This window comes from Halichoeres trimaculatus, unplaced genomic scaffold (genome assembly GCF_033239565.1).
Source record: "Halichoeres trimaculatus isolate MK-OKI-2021-1 unplaced genomic scaffold, fHalTri1.1 fHalTri1_scaffold_4, whole genome shotgun sequence".
Lineage (NCBI taxonomy): Eukaryota > Metazoa > Chordata > Actinopteri > Labriformes > Labridae > Halichoeres > Halichoeres trimaculatus.
Window position 1 is genome coordinate 21,115,068 of NW_027437182.1, and position 15,119 is coordinate 21,130,186.

The window sequence follows — 15,119 nt, forward strand, 5'->3', positions numbered from 1 at the left end:
TGTAAAACAGGCTCCCTAAAATACTGCAAAAAGTTGTTTTGTTTTTTGCGGGGCCAAGATTGGAGGGTGTTGAAAGATTTTATGATAAAATGCAGCGAAGCAGACCCAGTAATAACAAAGCATGAAGCTTTAAAACTGCTCCAATAAAAGTTGTTCCAGCATTTGGTTCCTCAGAAATCAAATCAAACCAAACTTTGTTTACGAAGCGCTTTTTATACATTAAAAATGAAAGTGTTTTACATGTTTAAAAGCAGCCCCTACCCAGAGACAGAGACCTCCCAGCCTGAGCCAATCACAGCCCCCAGTGCTGAGGAAACACTGGAGATATGGATTAAAAACATAAAACTACAGGAAAACCATAAAATTACACAGGCTAAGAAAATACATAGTTCAGAAAAGGGCTAACATATAATTAAATAAATGAGCAAATGTTAAAAAAAACAGTTGTTCAGGATTTCTCAAACCGTGTCTGTGAAATTTATTTGCTTTGTTAGAAATCTTTGTTTATCCTATGGCATCATTCGTCATGCTCTTTGTTCGCACCTGGATGAGTTTCTTAGTGTGCTATCGTTACTTGTGGCTGAGAGTAGTAGTGTGAAAACATGGACATGTGCCTCCTTGTGCTCATGCATGAGACAAACAAAACAAGGATGCACAGGCTGAAAAACAGCTCCAGAGCTGCTCGAGGTTAAAAACAAAACAAACAAAAAAAAAGGCGACACAGTTTGTCTCTTTTACAGTCTGAGGGATAAAATCTGAAACATGATCAAACCAAACTTTTAATTAAATTATCTTGTTATGACCTCCTCCTTCTGCACTGGTGTAATGGCACCAACTGGAGAATTAGAAGCACCAACTGTTTATCTCCAGGCAGCAAACTTCTCCACTAATATTGGTACAAAGGAAGTGGGTGTAATCGCACAGTAACTGTTGTCTCTTTTGCATCTTTTTTGCTTATTTTGATTTGGTTGCACACCTGGCTGAAGAGATAAAGTACCTCTGAGTTTGATGCATTCATTGTGTGCTGGGAAAAGTTTTGGCAAGGAGAGACAATTTGAATGTGGAAGATGAAAAATTCCGTATAACGAGTTAATCATTAGTCGTGGGGCTGTTAAAGTGTGGAAGAAGTAAGCTGGGCTTTTGCTGCAGCTTGAAGTCTGGTTTATATGTTACAGTTGATGAAAAGGAAGAAATAACAGTAAGAATGTGGTGAGGAGTCAACACGCCAGGATTGATTGATGTTTCACAGTAAAAGCCTGTTTAATTTTGTCACAAAGCAAATCTTCAGCAGCTCCCTGCAGCCTCGCTCTTCACTCAGTAGCTCTTGAAGTGCGATTGTGCTTTTTTTCTTCTTTCTTGGCAGATCCTGACAATCCTTTGAGAAAATCAATGGTGTTCAGCATTCTCGTTCGAGAGGGAGATGCTGCCTCCATCCCCTGCCTGGCAACAGATCCAAGTCTGGACAACCTGCGCCTGGAAACATGTTCCAGCCAAGCTCTGGCCTCTGGTCTCCAGTACTCTGCAAGCCTGGAGCAAGGCATCACCATCCACAACACGCAGAGGGCCTACGAAGGCTGCTATGTGTGCACAGGAACGCTCGGGGGAGAAGGGGTCAGGTCACGTGACTACTCTCTGACTGTGAAACCAGGTGAAGAGGAGTCAGTCTTCATGAGTGCATGCAGGTTGATGTTTCAGAGGTTAAGAGCTCTTCTTAACACTTCTTTGTATTTCCTCTAAGTTCCTGATGCTCGTCCTGTGATCGAGCTTCTGGCGCCTAAGAGAGTCATCCGCACGCAGGGGGAGAGTCTCTCCATCACCTGCAACACCTCGAATGTCAACGGAGATATCACGCTTGAGTGGGTCACCCCACCTGGCTCGGTGAGACTCATCTGCATTTTCTTGAGCGTGTTCAGTGCTGTTGGTGGCAGATTAAAATAGGATGGTTTATATTAGGGGTGGATTCACAAAGAGAAGAGGCTTTTGGGCTTCAAGAATGAGACAAATAGAGAAAGTGTTTAAACCAAATGCAAAGAAAGCATCGCGATGAAGCAGGATTTTTAGTGCATGAGATCATATTAAAATGATGTAAAATCTCACCACTGGATGTGACATTTAATTCAGAGCAAACATAACCTCACTCTTCATTTTATTGATAGACTCTCAAGTTTGAACAGACCACTGCAGAATAACTGCTGCATGTGGGTTGGAATGAACATCAATACAAACAGCTTAGCCCTTATGTTAGCCTTTAGCTCATGTTTTAGCCTTTAGCTCGTACTCTTCTGTCTGACAGTTTGGCTTCCGTGTGCACATCACTACAAAAATTAATTACAAATTGATAGATACTTAGACGCCCCATAATGGACCTGATCAGGAAGCTAAGAAGTAGCACTTAGGAATTTCCTTTATTGGCTCGGATAATCTCATTTTTAAGTGTGGAGTAGGATCAGGCAAATATCTAGAAGGTAGATTTTATCAAGACCACTTAGAAACTCCTCACTGCCCCTTTAAACAGAGGCATCAGTCTGCCTTGGTAAAAATAATCAACCCTTGTCAGGTCTGTCCTCAAGAGGTGAGGAAAACAGTCAAACTTTCAGGACTTACGGCTGATTGGCTTTTGAAAGAGAATCTACTGGATGTGTGAGGATCACATTTTTATCTTTGACTTCCTGTTATGTGACAATTTTGGTTTGCATTCTGTCTGGCCACACTTTTACTCTTGCCAACAAACAAACAAACAAACAAACAAACAAGAGGATTATTCTCCCTTTAAACTCCTGCTTCCTGGTGCTCTGGTTCTGCTTGAACTGTCACGTCAAATGAGGATGAGTGTGTAAATTTGCCATGCTGTCTCACTGCAGGGAGGCAGACATAAAACTCTTGTCACATCTGTCGAGTCCTGCAGTCACCATAAACTGAAAAAGAGCAGCCTCATTTCTGCAGCTCTTCATTATCCATTCAGTCAGAGCAGAGAGTGAAGATTTATAAAATCTCTGAACAGCAAAAGCTCATCCTGTATCAACGGCACAGCTTTCTTTGTGAATCAGACCCTGAGTGCGTTGGAAGAGGCTGCAATTCCCAGCTGAAGTCCATTGTTTGTGAATTAGCCCCTGAGTATTGATGCATGTCTTTGGTCTCTTTAAAATGTTGAAAGCTGAGAAGAGGCAACCACTTATAACTAGCTCCTTGGGAATGAAACCCACAACAAGAGTTTGTTTTCCCACCAGCTCAACAGCTGCGCTGAGAAATGGTCCTACAGTGAATCGAAAAGTCATGTTACAGAACAATACAAACAAGCACACTGGTGTTCTTGTAAATTCAGATGAGGGTTTCTCTTCCTGTGGACCTGCTGTCAGTGTCAGTGGTTGTCAGTTCTTGGATCAGGGGTTAAACTTTGTGCTGCAGGGTGTTGGCCATATGTGGACTACTGTGCACATGCATGTGAGAGTATGGTCGCATGCTGGCGGTTGTGTGTCTGTCGGTGAGGATAGACATGCAGACGGGGTTAATCTCTAGAGATCTCTGGGCGTTGACAGGGTGCCGTCTGGTATCCACAGCAACCAGCAAAGGTTGAGAGTGCGTCACGAATCACGTCGGAGCACTTCACGCATGTGCGCAGCGCCACCTTGCACATCACGGCTGTTGAAGCTCAGGACACCGGGAGGTACCGATGTGAAGCAGAGAACGAGAAGGGGGTCAGCACGCAGTCAGTGTGGCTGGATGTGTATGGTGAGTAAACGATGTGGAAGACTATTATTTTATTCAAAAAGAGGGTATTGAATTATATTTGTCTTTATACTGTCTGTTCCCTCATGTTAGCTGTATGATTTACAGCTCTTAACTCTTAACTTCTCATACTGGTGTTTTAGAAACCCTTATTTCAGCCTCTGTCTGACACCATTCGTTAAAGCTGCTGTCTCTTTAAGGCCCCCCGCTCCATAAACCCCCTCCCCTCTGATTGGCAAGCTGTCGAGAGGCTATGGGCAGACATTGGAGTTTGAGACTTGCCTTTTAAACATGTCATGAACCAGTTAGGAGATCTTCATGAAGTGACCCCATCATTTCAGCATGTCTCACTTAGATGTGATAGAATAGAATAGAAAATACTTTATTTATGTTCATGTGTATATTTATTATATTTATTTAATAAAAAAAAAATCAATTGACATATTTTAATATTAAATACTATTATAAAATATAATTAATAATTGAATAATATAAACATTTATTAAATTACAATCAAAATTTTATTCATTTGATTTAAATATTTATTCTTAATTAAATAAATAAATCATATTTATTCAAACTGTTTCTTGAATGTCTGTGCTCACATCATGACATCAGGGTAAATATTGAAACATAATGTTTTGTAAGCTAACTAATGGTACTAAACCAGTGTTTACTAAGGCAGTTTTTGTTTGCATGAAACGCAAAAGTAATTTTGTGTTTCTGCCTTTTGTTAACACAAAAATGGCGTTTTAGCTGACCTAAAGCAGAGACTTTTGTAAATGGCCTTCAGACTGGGATTTTTCTGAAACGCCACGGTCACTGTTACCGTAGAAAACAGCATCCCGAGTTTTCAGTAGAAAGTGTGCTGTGGCACTCCACTTAGTGTTTACAACAGTACTGTTGTTTCGGTCTTGGCGGACCATCATGTCGCGCTTGTGCTGCTGAATCTGCTGACTGTCTTTCAACAATATGTGCATTCTTTGCACCACTTATGAACTAAGTATTCACCAAAACACCAGATGATTATCCCAACTCTACTTCAGTGAAGATCAACCAATAAACGCTTCTGGACAAGATAGCTATACTGTCATCCACAGGCCTGGTATGCTTACTTAAATGTTTCCAGTCTCCCAGCATTTCTGTGTGAACGCAAATTTTTTACAGCATTTTTTGCAATTTGGGTTGAAACATTATTGTGTAAACAAGGTTTAGTCATTGTTAAATTGCAGTTGAAAATTGATACTTAGATTAGGATTAATATCAAAAAGAAGATCAAGGTGTGCTGATGGCCTAGTGGTCCAAGTTGTGCTCCCTGAAGTTTATCTTTGCATGTGTGGCCTATGTTCAAATCCATCCTGTGGCCTCTCTTCTGCGTGTCACTCCCCAATCTCACCCTTTTTTGTGCTTTATCCATTTTCTTTCTCTATCAGACTAAAGGCATAAAAAGCCCAAAATTTAAAAAAGAAGAAGATCTGTATTCGTTCATTTGCTTCCACAACAAATGTGTCACATATTTACCACAGATGTTGACACTGCTCATGGGAAAGACGGTCCTCATCCTGTAATAAAACTATGGATTTCATCCAATGAGGTCACCACAGTCAACACATCATGAATACCTCACACAGTGCCTTCGAGTCACTCTGTTTAGCTAAAGCCAGCAACCATCTCTTCAATGGTTAAGATTTCTTCTTCTGGCTGCTGGTCATTCTTTGGGGTCTGGATTGCAGCTTCACACACGAGGCTGGAGAGGCGACACAAGGAGCCCAGTGTTTACTGCACTCAAAGATGGATATGTGTGGACAGAGGCTAAAGAAGAGCCAAAGAATTTTGATTAGATCTCTAGTTAAGGATAACAATCCAGAAAGACCACCATGAATCTAACCAATTTGCTCACATTGCTAAAAAGGAAAGCAGAAGTAACTCTTTGAAACTCATTTAACATCTTATCTTATGGTTTACAGAAAAAGGATTCATCAGCTTGAGGCCCACAGACAACAGAACCATCCAAGTGCGTTCAGGTGAGAGTTTGTCCCTGAACGTCGACTTTGAGGCTTACCCAAAGCCACACACTTTCTCCTGGAGCTTCATGGGTCAGGAGCTGCAGAACACCAGCGACCACGTCATCACCACGCATGGCCACGAGTACAGGTGAGAAAACACAAACCTGCTAGAAGCGTCCCACTTCTACATGTTAGTGCTAAATAGAGGAAGGAGCTCATTACGCTCTGTTAGAGGAATTTAACACCTCCTGTTTGGCTGCGGCTGCTCTCGTCACAGCTCTCTAAGAAATGAAGTTTTCCAAAGCACCCGGAGCTTTCTGCTGAAACTGGATGTGACAGATTTCAGAAATATCCACAGTGAGACCTTTATTCCGCAGAAGATAGAAGTCTTACATAATATTATCCAAGGCTGCTAATACATTTTAGCTCCGCTTCACGGTGAGTGATACAAATATTTTATGAATACTGGGAGAGTAGGATGTGACCTTTGGGCCTCTGTTGGACACCAGCGCCTAAAGCAAGTCATGCATGAGAGGAAACAGATTATTAACCCTTTTTTATTCCGTCAAAATCAATAAATCTATATCATCGCTGGAGAGAAAAAAGGGTTGCTAAATTTGAAACTTCAAAGGCTTAACCTTTGTAAAGTGTTTGCATAAAGCCAGAGGACACATGTGCAAAAGCAACAAAAGATAAACAGAAGACTGTTTGTAATCATTTATGCAAATATTTGAATGCTTTAAGTTTTCTCATGCAGCTTCTCAGAAGAATACTCTCTTTTCTGTTCATACGTAACTAAACGTTAATATACTGTTGTTTAAGATTAACAGTGTCACTGTTTTGCTCTGTTTTTGTGCACATTTTTGCACAGAGTATGACTAAAGGTGTAAAAATGTTTGTCCTGAACTAGCACATCACTTCAGCCCACAGCCAAGAAACAGGCTTCAATGTCTGTAACACAATCTGTCAAGGTCTGTTACATTACATGAAAGACTTTCCAAGAGATGTAAATGTTGAAAGTCCAGCTTAAAGGCCCGTCTATGCTCAATGTTTCACGTGGATCTGGATACGAACAGAGCCTCCTGCTCTGTCCTTTAGTGAGATAAGAAGATGACATAACCTTAACGGAACTTCCACGATGTATTTATCCACCCCACGGACCACCGCCTCCTGCAACGCTGCCATAACTTTTCACTGTTGGCTGGACGCATGGAAGTATGTGAGCAGTGATGGTACATGGTTTAAAAAGGACATATACAGTCCTGTATGTAAAGAGAGAGGGGCCTTGGTAATGGAAACCTCCAAAGGCACACAACAGCACAAACTTATCAGTAGATTAAGTCAGCATGGAACCAGCAGCTCTGGTTTTCTGTGAGGCAGAATTGTTTTTGCTGTAAGTGGAGTCTGCCAGCCTCGTAAAAACAGCTGTTTCCATTCCATCTTCCAACGCTTATAGGGGTCTGGGTTGCAGGGGCAGCAGTGCCATCAGCAAAGACCAGTGACCCCTGTCCCTGACCACTTCTGCCAGCTCCTCTGGGGGATACCAAGGTGTTCCCAGGCCAGTAGAGATATAATCTCTCCACCGTGTCCTGGGTCTACCCTTGAGTCTTCTCCCAGCTGGACATGCCCGAAACACCTCCCTAGGGAGGCATCCTTACCAGGTGCCCGAACCACCTCATCTGGCTCTTCTTGATGCAGAGCCTCTTCAGGTGGTCCAAGCTCCAAACCCTATCTTTGAGGCTGAGCCAAGACCCCCAGCAGAGAAACCTCATTTCAGCTGTTTGTATCCACAATCTTGTTCTTTTGGTCGCTGCCCACAGCTCATGGCCGTAGGTGGGGGTTGGAACATAGATTGACCGATAAATTGAGAGCCTTGCCTTCTGACTCATCTCCCTCTTCTCCACAATGCACCAGTTTAGTGTCTGCATCACTGCCAACACCACCCGGATCTCTTGCTCAATTTTCCTCTCACTTGTAAACAAGATACCTACATACTTGAACTCCTCCACTTGGGGCAAAGACTCTCTTCCGACCTGGAGCGGGAAGTCCACCCTTTTCCGACTGAGAACCATGGCCTCAGATTTAGAGGTGCTGATCTGCTTCACACTCAGCTGCAAACTACCCCAGTGCGAGCTGGAGGTCAGTGTTGGATGAGGCCAGTAGGACCACATCATCTGCAAAAAGCAGAAATGGGATCCTGGGACCCCTGAGCCTGACTCCCTCCACCACATGACTGCGCCTAGAAATCCTGTCCTTCAAAGTAACAAAAGGAATGGGTGACGAAGGGCAGCCCTGGCGGAGTCCAACGACTTAATGTTGGCAATACGGACCAAGCTCTCACTCTGGAAATACAGAGATTGAAAAGCACAATAGAGATCTGTGCATTCTTTTAGAAAACATCAAAAACAAGCTCTTCAGGTGGAGCCCATTTGTTCCCAATAATAATAGACATTGCATTGATTTTACTCTGCGTCACTGCTGCCCACTGAAGCAGTCCTCTGGGAAAAAAAAAAAAAATTCAAAACAATTTGCAGCTGCTAAACATTTGCACCAAAAAAATTAAATGAATGAAACATACCATTACAATTCTTTAAAATCTGACAAATAGAGTATTTGTTGTTTCCGTCTGCAGGTTCACAAGTGAGCTCAGGCTGGTACGACTGAAAACGTCCGAGGGTGGAGTCTACACGTTCAAAGCCTCGAACCGTGACGCATCAGTGAACCAAACATTCACCATCTTTGTGATCAGTGAGTTATGGCATAGATTTTTTTAAAGGTTTTTGTTTCCCCAAAGCCATTCAATGAATCTCATTACTACACAGTGCATTCATCTTCAGTCACTGACGGGTGGGAGTTGGATACATTGACCTTTCCTCGGAATATGCTCTGTGTGTGTGTGTGTGTGTGTGTGTGTGTGTGTGTGTGTGTGTGTGTGTGTGTGTGTGTGTGTTTGTGTGTGTGTGTGTGTGTGTGTGTGTGTGTGTGACTGGATCTCAAAAGCCTGACATATTGTGACATTAACTTGTGTTTGTTAGGTAAACCTGAAATTGTGTCCCATGAGGGCCCCGTGGACGGACAAGTCCGCTGCGTGGCTGAGGGGTTCCCTGCCCCACAGATCACCTGGTACTACTGTGAGCAGCCTTACGTCAGGTTAGAGACGCTACCTTACCTTGCCATGCAACATCACTGCTTCACTCTCCTCAAAGCTGCAGCAGTTTTTCTATATGCATCTGTTTTTTCTTGGGTTTTTTTTTTTGAAGTGAAGCGAGCTGTGAAATGTGTATCCATTTATCTTAGCAGCAGCGGCTGAAGTTTAATGGTGACATTTGTGAGTTTACAAGCTCATATAAGGGCCTGTAATTTATTCAACACCAAAACACAAACCGAAATGATGGATTCAGTTCCAAAACTGAAATCAGCTGAAAAACTAGTAATACAGTGACTCAGCCCGAATTTAGAGAAAGTATTTTGAAGCCAAATAAAACTTCACTTCCTCATAAATATAAAATTGCTGCTTCACTGTGCCACTAAAAGGCATGATGCTTCTGGTTTTGCTCGTTGTTAGTCTTTTTAATATAGGGCAACTTTAAGTTCCCCAACATGCAGACTTTTTGGGTGAAAGATGAGACCAAACTCTGTCATTGCTGCCCATGACACCTCTGACAAAGTGGTGTTTTTTAAAGAGGGGGTATCCTGCTTTTTCGTATTGTAAAACTGGATATAAAGTTACAATGCTGGATGTTTTATGCTACATATTCATTTTTTGTAGAAGTCCCTGAATCTGTAAAAAAAAAAAAAAAAAAAAAAAAAAAAAGGTATCTCTCATTATGAAATTTTGTGAGAGAAAGAGCGCAAGATCTTTAAGAGACTTACTAAAATGATGAGCACACAAGGGTAGAGAGGTGGGGCTTGTACACCAAGGTTTGCTTGTAGCTCTGCCCCTGACAGGCTGTCCAATCAGAGGGAAGGGGGTTTGCGGAGCGGGAAGCATTAAAGAGACAGTATCTACAGCGAAGGGCAAAGGCTGAAGTATGGGTTTTTAGAGCACCAGTTTTAAGGAAAAAAAGGGATTGTTTGGAGCTGTACATCATGTAAAGCTTCTCATGGGTTCCAGATGGATGGTATGAGCCTAAAAAAGGCACAGTACCCCCTCTGTAAGGATACCTACAATGCACACACACCAACACACATACACAAAGAAACACACAGTTCCTGTCTTTTTTGTGTGTTCTTTTTTATTTCTTTTTTGTTTGGTTTGGTTTTTCATTTTGTTTGGGTCTCCCTCCCCAAATGGTAAAACTAGTCTTGTTACATGTCTTAGTCTTTGTCTTTAATGTTTGTTTTTGTAATAAAAAGGAGGATACCTACAATGATCAGAAACATTTTTAAAGTAAAGGGGAAGCCATGTTTTCTGAATATCACTTCACTGATGTTTGAAGCGCATTTGAGGAGTTTCTCTAGTTTGAAACTGACTGAAAATAACGTTTTTGGGTCTTTATGTGTTGAGAAAGCAACCAAGACTCTAATCAACTGAATGAATCACTCATACATTTTCTATTTTAAATGGCTGTCTCAGCAGAGTCAGTGTCAGAAGGGATAAAATTCATTCTGCCATGAAAAAAACTGTAAAAGGGTCCATTTACTGTTAAATGTGGGGAAATGCATCCAGGCTATACCATAAAGAGCAAAACACAAAACCCTCATTCTTTGGGCTGTATTTTGATCTGCTGCCTAAAGCAGTGAATGTGATTTAACACATCCGAGATGACTAGTCTTTTTTTTTTTTAACATGAATGGACAAATAACAAGCTAAGAAATCCAAAAGCAACTCTATTGGTAAAAGGTTTTTTGTTTTTGTTTTGTTTGGGGTGGAGGGGAACACTGAAGACAAAAACATGTAACAACACAGAAAAATGTCACGCTTCTCTGCATGTCTTCAACTTTAACTATAACTTTCTGGATGTTTTGCATGAAGCCAAACTTTGGATCTGTAATTTACTTATAGTTTTATTTTGAAAATTTCATCCAACTGAAGTAAATATGTTGCATGTGGAGTGTCTTTAAGGTCACGGGGAAGATGTTTATTGAGTCAGGAATGATGATGAAGGTGGAATGTGGGATTTAAACTGCCTTGACTTGTGATTGGCTGACATTCATGAGATGATAAGGGATTTGGAGAGACTTGATTTGTAATTGGTCGATGGGCTTGATATCTGCCTGGATACAGCTGACAGGCTTCGAACCAGGGCTCGTTGCGTGTTTAACATAAAGTGCATTTAAGGACAAGGACCCGCGACACCAATCCCCAAGATGCACAGACACTGAATGATAAGCCATTTTTTAAGTATGATTAAATCCAATTAATGATCATTACATACACACACACACACATGTACTGTATGTACAGAAACAAAGTAATGTGACCTGAGAGGGCTTAGACAACACATACTTCTCTGTGAAAGCCATGGTCTGCTTCTTTGTACTTCAGTTCTGCAAACCCCCCTCTGTTTTTGTGACCTCTTCTGAGAAAAAGTGCTGCAAAATATTCTGAAATTTGAGCAAACATGTGTTTCATTCTGCATACTTTGTTTAGTGAAAGTCTCAACAAAAGACTCAGAGAAGGAATGTATGTCCTGCAGAGATTTGGGGGTAATGCCTGTTTGTCCTCACAAGAAACAATAAGGTCCATGATCCCATCTCAACAAGGTGTAATCTTCTGCCTCCAGGTGTTCTCAACAGCTGAATGCCACCCAGGAGGAACATGTCATCACCGTCACCCTGTTCAGCCCCAGGTTTGGGAAGACAGAGGTGGAGAGCAGGGTAAACATTAGCAAGGGACGCTTCAACACTCTGGAGTGTGTGGCTACAGTGGACGGAGAGCAGGCCTACACACTCTTCTCCATCAGCGGTGAGTCGGTCTTACCTGGTGGTACAAAAAGTGACATTTTTGAAGCATCTCAGATAAAACCAATCAAACTGAAAAAGTGAAAAATAATATCAGATAGGAGGAGTTGTTAAACTGAGTGTAAAGCAAAGATAGCTCATTAAAGTCACTAGAGCCAAATCTGCAATAGCACTCCAACTATCAACCATAAAGTGCCGTTATATACAACATGAGGGATGGGTTGTCAAAAAGTCTCCTCATTCTGTAGCCGTGAAAAGTACAGGAGCCATTGAAAAACGTCATATTTTACATCACATCCTTAACTTAAAAGCTGCCACAACCAAGTGAGTAGGAGCATGAGATGTCATTTTCTGATTGTTGTATTACAACTATACTCAGGCATAAGGATGAGCTCATCCACTCTGCTACACAAACATGAAGCTGGTTTCTGCTTTGGTGCAGCTGTGCTTCATCCTGCTATGCAGCATCTTTCCAAGTACTTTTGGCGTCTCTTCAAAGTGCACAAGTTTCATCAAGGTGTGCTGCAGACGTGTTGCTGACCCTGGCATGAGAGCTGCAGTAAGTCTGCAGATGAGAACTCTGAATTGTTTGTCACTTGTTGATTTATGTCGGTGACAGCGTCAGCAGTGTGCGCACATTGCAAATAAAAAATTAGAACATTACTCAACTTTTGGTGTCGTATTTTTGGTTTTGGTGTCTTGGAGCCATCAAAACAAGCACCAATATCATATGTTTTTAAGTACTAATGAGTCTGGTGTCATAAGAAATCTAGTTCCAATGCGCTGATATTTTGGCTCTTTGGTGGTTAATTATTCACAGAAGGAGTTTAAGCATCAACAGCAGCCGTCTGTTTCTGTCAGCTGAAGTCTCTTGAAGGCTGTGGATGATCTCACAAAGGGTTACTGTTCATATTATATTCTGTAGCACTTGCTAGTGCTAAGCCGCTGTTAGTTACATTGCACAGGAATGCATGAATTTGAAACCATAATGCGCATCGCAAACCAATTTATAACAAACAGTCTGTGACTAAAGTAAATTAATGATTTGGAGATGGCTTTTTCTGATTCTGAATAGGAGGATCCAAACATTTTGTTAGCTAAGTATCACACACCCCATCGCCATGCAGCAGAGTCAGTCAGATATCCGTCGAAACTTTATTTGCCTGAGGGAGGTGTTTATAGAGCAAGACTTTCTCAGAGCTACAAATATAGAGATTTTTATGGATGCTTTGTAAGATTCTCACATCCTCCACTCTGTATCGACTGCCAGATGATAAAAGCTCAAACTCAGACTTCCCTCATGCAAACTGAACTGTTTTCAAAACTAGTTTTTTTTTCTCTCCTCATTGAAAAATTTTGGAAAATGTGTGGGAGATTGTGCTGCATCGTCTTCTTACAGTTTTTTTTCTTGTTTTGTGTGGGGTTCAGGCAGAACATTAGAAATCTGAGTGATGTGTAATATTATGAATGTAACATGAGGCAGTTAGTAGGACATGCTCTCATGTGTACATAGAAATGTAGGTCTGCCATGTTTATTCTGACAAACCCTCTAAAACCCAATTCTACCCTTCCTTACCTTACCCTATAAAATCCCAGCATATCCTGTTCTGTCTTCATTTTTCTTATTCTGACTTACTTTACAATACCCTACCCCAACGTACCCTTCAATTAGCTACTCTTCCTTACCCTACCCTACCCTACCCTACCTGCACTACCCCTCTGCACCCTTTCATACCCAACCATTCCCTACTGCACTATACCCTTTCTCTCACCATACTTCCATATACCACCACACCCTTCATTACCCTATTTTCACTACCCCACTGTGGCTTTCATTACCCCACTGCATTGTACATCACCCTATCTTTCTCTATCTCACTGTACCCCTCTCCAGCCCTCCTAAGGCTGCACAATATGGCCTAAAATCAATATCTCAGTATTTTTAGATTGTATCACAAAACAAAAAAAATGCATTTTGAAATTCTGATTCCTTCCCTAAATCACTATGAAAATTTTTAATTTAACCCTTTGAGGCATGAAAGTGTGCATGAGGGAAGTGAGTGAGAGGAGAGAGGAGAAACTGAAACTTAAGTAGGCTACATGTTGTGTTTATTTCTCATCATGGAGAGCTGGGAGACAATCAGGCAGGGGTCATACAGGCAGCAAAGCAAGCTCATATATGAGCCTACACTTGCGTATCCTTACCTATCCTTACTTATCCTAACCTATCCAAACATTACCTTCTGTACAATTTCTTACCTCTCTGTCATCAATCTCAGATTTAAGCATGTTTGACTTATTTAATTTTTTTCTGGCTCCATCAGCAATGTTGAATGCAGATGCTTTAAAATACTTATTTTATAAAATTACAGAGCTTGAGTTGACTGATTTTAAAGAAGGCAGAGCTGCAGATATTACAATGTTGGTGATTATTTTTTATCAGAAAACCTGTTGCAGAGGATCTCAGAAGTTGTGAAAGATTACAAAGTACCCCAAATTAAACCTCTAGGCCTTTTTTTTATCGTCTTTGAAAACCAGGTGATACAGACGCTCTGAGCCAGGGCAGAAACGTTGCTATGATGTAAACAGAGAAGGATTCAGCTTGTAAGTAGGCCCACAAAGCATGTGATAATGAAGGGGCGCCTTTTAGTCTCATGTTTTGTTTCTGAATTTATGTAATCCGCTGCGTGTCCTCACCTTTAGATTAGAATTAAGCACAACACAGTCAACAGTGTCTAAGGACACAGTGACATTAACATCTCCTCTTTTTTCAGATTATGAATTTTTCTCAGCTGTGGGTCAATTTCATTTCAATTTAATTGAGTGAACTCTGGAGAACTTAAGTTCACTAACTCAACTTTGTGGACCAAACAAGAGTTATCGCAGCAGTTGTGCCCTACATGGGGTTTAATCTCCAACCCAAAATATTTATGCCAAGCATGATTAACCCATAAACGTGGTTTTACAACTCAGGTTTGGTCGTCTAAGATCTGTTAGGTAAACATCAGCAGGGGAAGATACCCAGAACGTGATTGGCCTTGATAAGATGTAACTCAAAGATAGGAATGAGCTTTAGTCTATTGTTTACTTTTGACTCAAAATCCAGTTGTAACGGCTTTCCTATATGCTGCATGTCCTGAGACCTGAAAGTACAAAAAAATTGCCCCTATCCCAGCAAACCCAGGGTTAACGCATGGTTGGGGGTCTAACTGTATCTATAGCGAGTATGTGGGTGAGCTTTTTGCAGAAGGTGAGTGTTTTCTTAGCCAGGCAGGACGGGCCTCTGGGAGAGTGTGCCCAGGATTTGTGTGCTTCACGGTGCAGCACCAGAGCAGGCGGAGGCAGAGAGTGTGGAGCGCAGCGGGAGTCCTGGCGGTTGGGGGCGTTCAGGGGGGCGTTCAGGGGGCTGTGGGAGGCTGTGGAGGCGTCAGTGAGCAGCACAACAGAATACACAGAGAAGCTTTAGAAAGCACTGACAGGTTT

The 15,119-nt window shown here is 41.7% G+C and overlaps 2 protein-coding genes across 3 annotated transcripts in view; both read left to right on the forward strand.

Moving 5' to 3' along the window:
- Window positions 1–15,119, forward strand: part of exoc1 (exocyst complex component 1) — a 272,742-nt gene that overhangs the window by 42,494 nt on the left and 215,129 nt on the right. The gene's annotated exons all lie outside the window — the stretch shown is intronic.
- Window positions 1–15,119, forward strand: part of kita (KIT proto-oncogene, receptor tyrosine kinase a) — a 41,978-nt gene that overhangs the window by 4,916 nt on the left and 21,943 nt on the right. The window contains exons 3-9 of one of the 2 annotated variants that reach the window (XM_074668400.1): window positions 1,364–1,648; window positions 1,739–1,878; window positions 3,537–3,729; window positions 5,694–5,880; window positions 8,365–8,480; window positions 8,768–8,882; window positions 11,459–11,640. In XM_074668400.1, the coding sequence (XP_074524501.1) occupies window positions 1,364–1,648; window positions 1,739–1,878; window positions 3,537–3,729; window positions 5,694–5,880; window positions 8,365–8,480; window positions 8,768–8,882; window positions 11,459–11,640 (1,218 nt within the window). The remainder of the gene's footprint in view (window positions 1–1,363; window positions 1,649–1,738; window positions 1,879–3,536; window positions 3,730–5,693; window positions 5,881–8,364; window positions 8,481–8,767; window positions 8,883–11,458; window positions 11,641–15,119) is intronic. The other variant, XM_074668402.1, reaches the window with a different exon arrangement.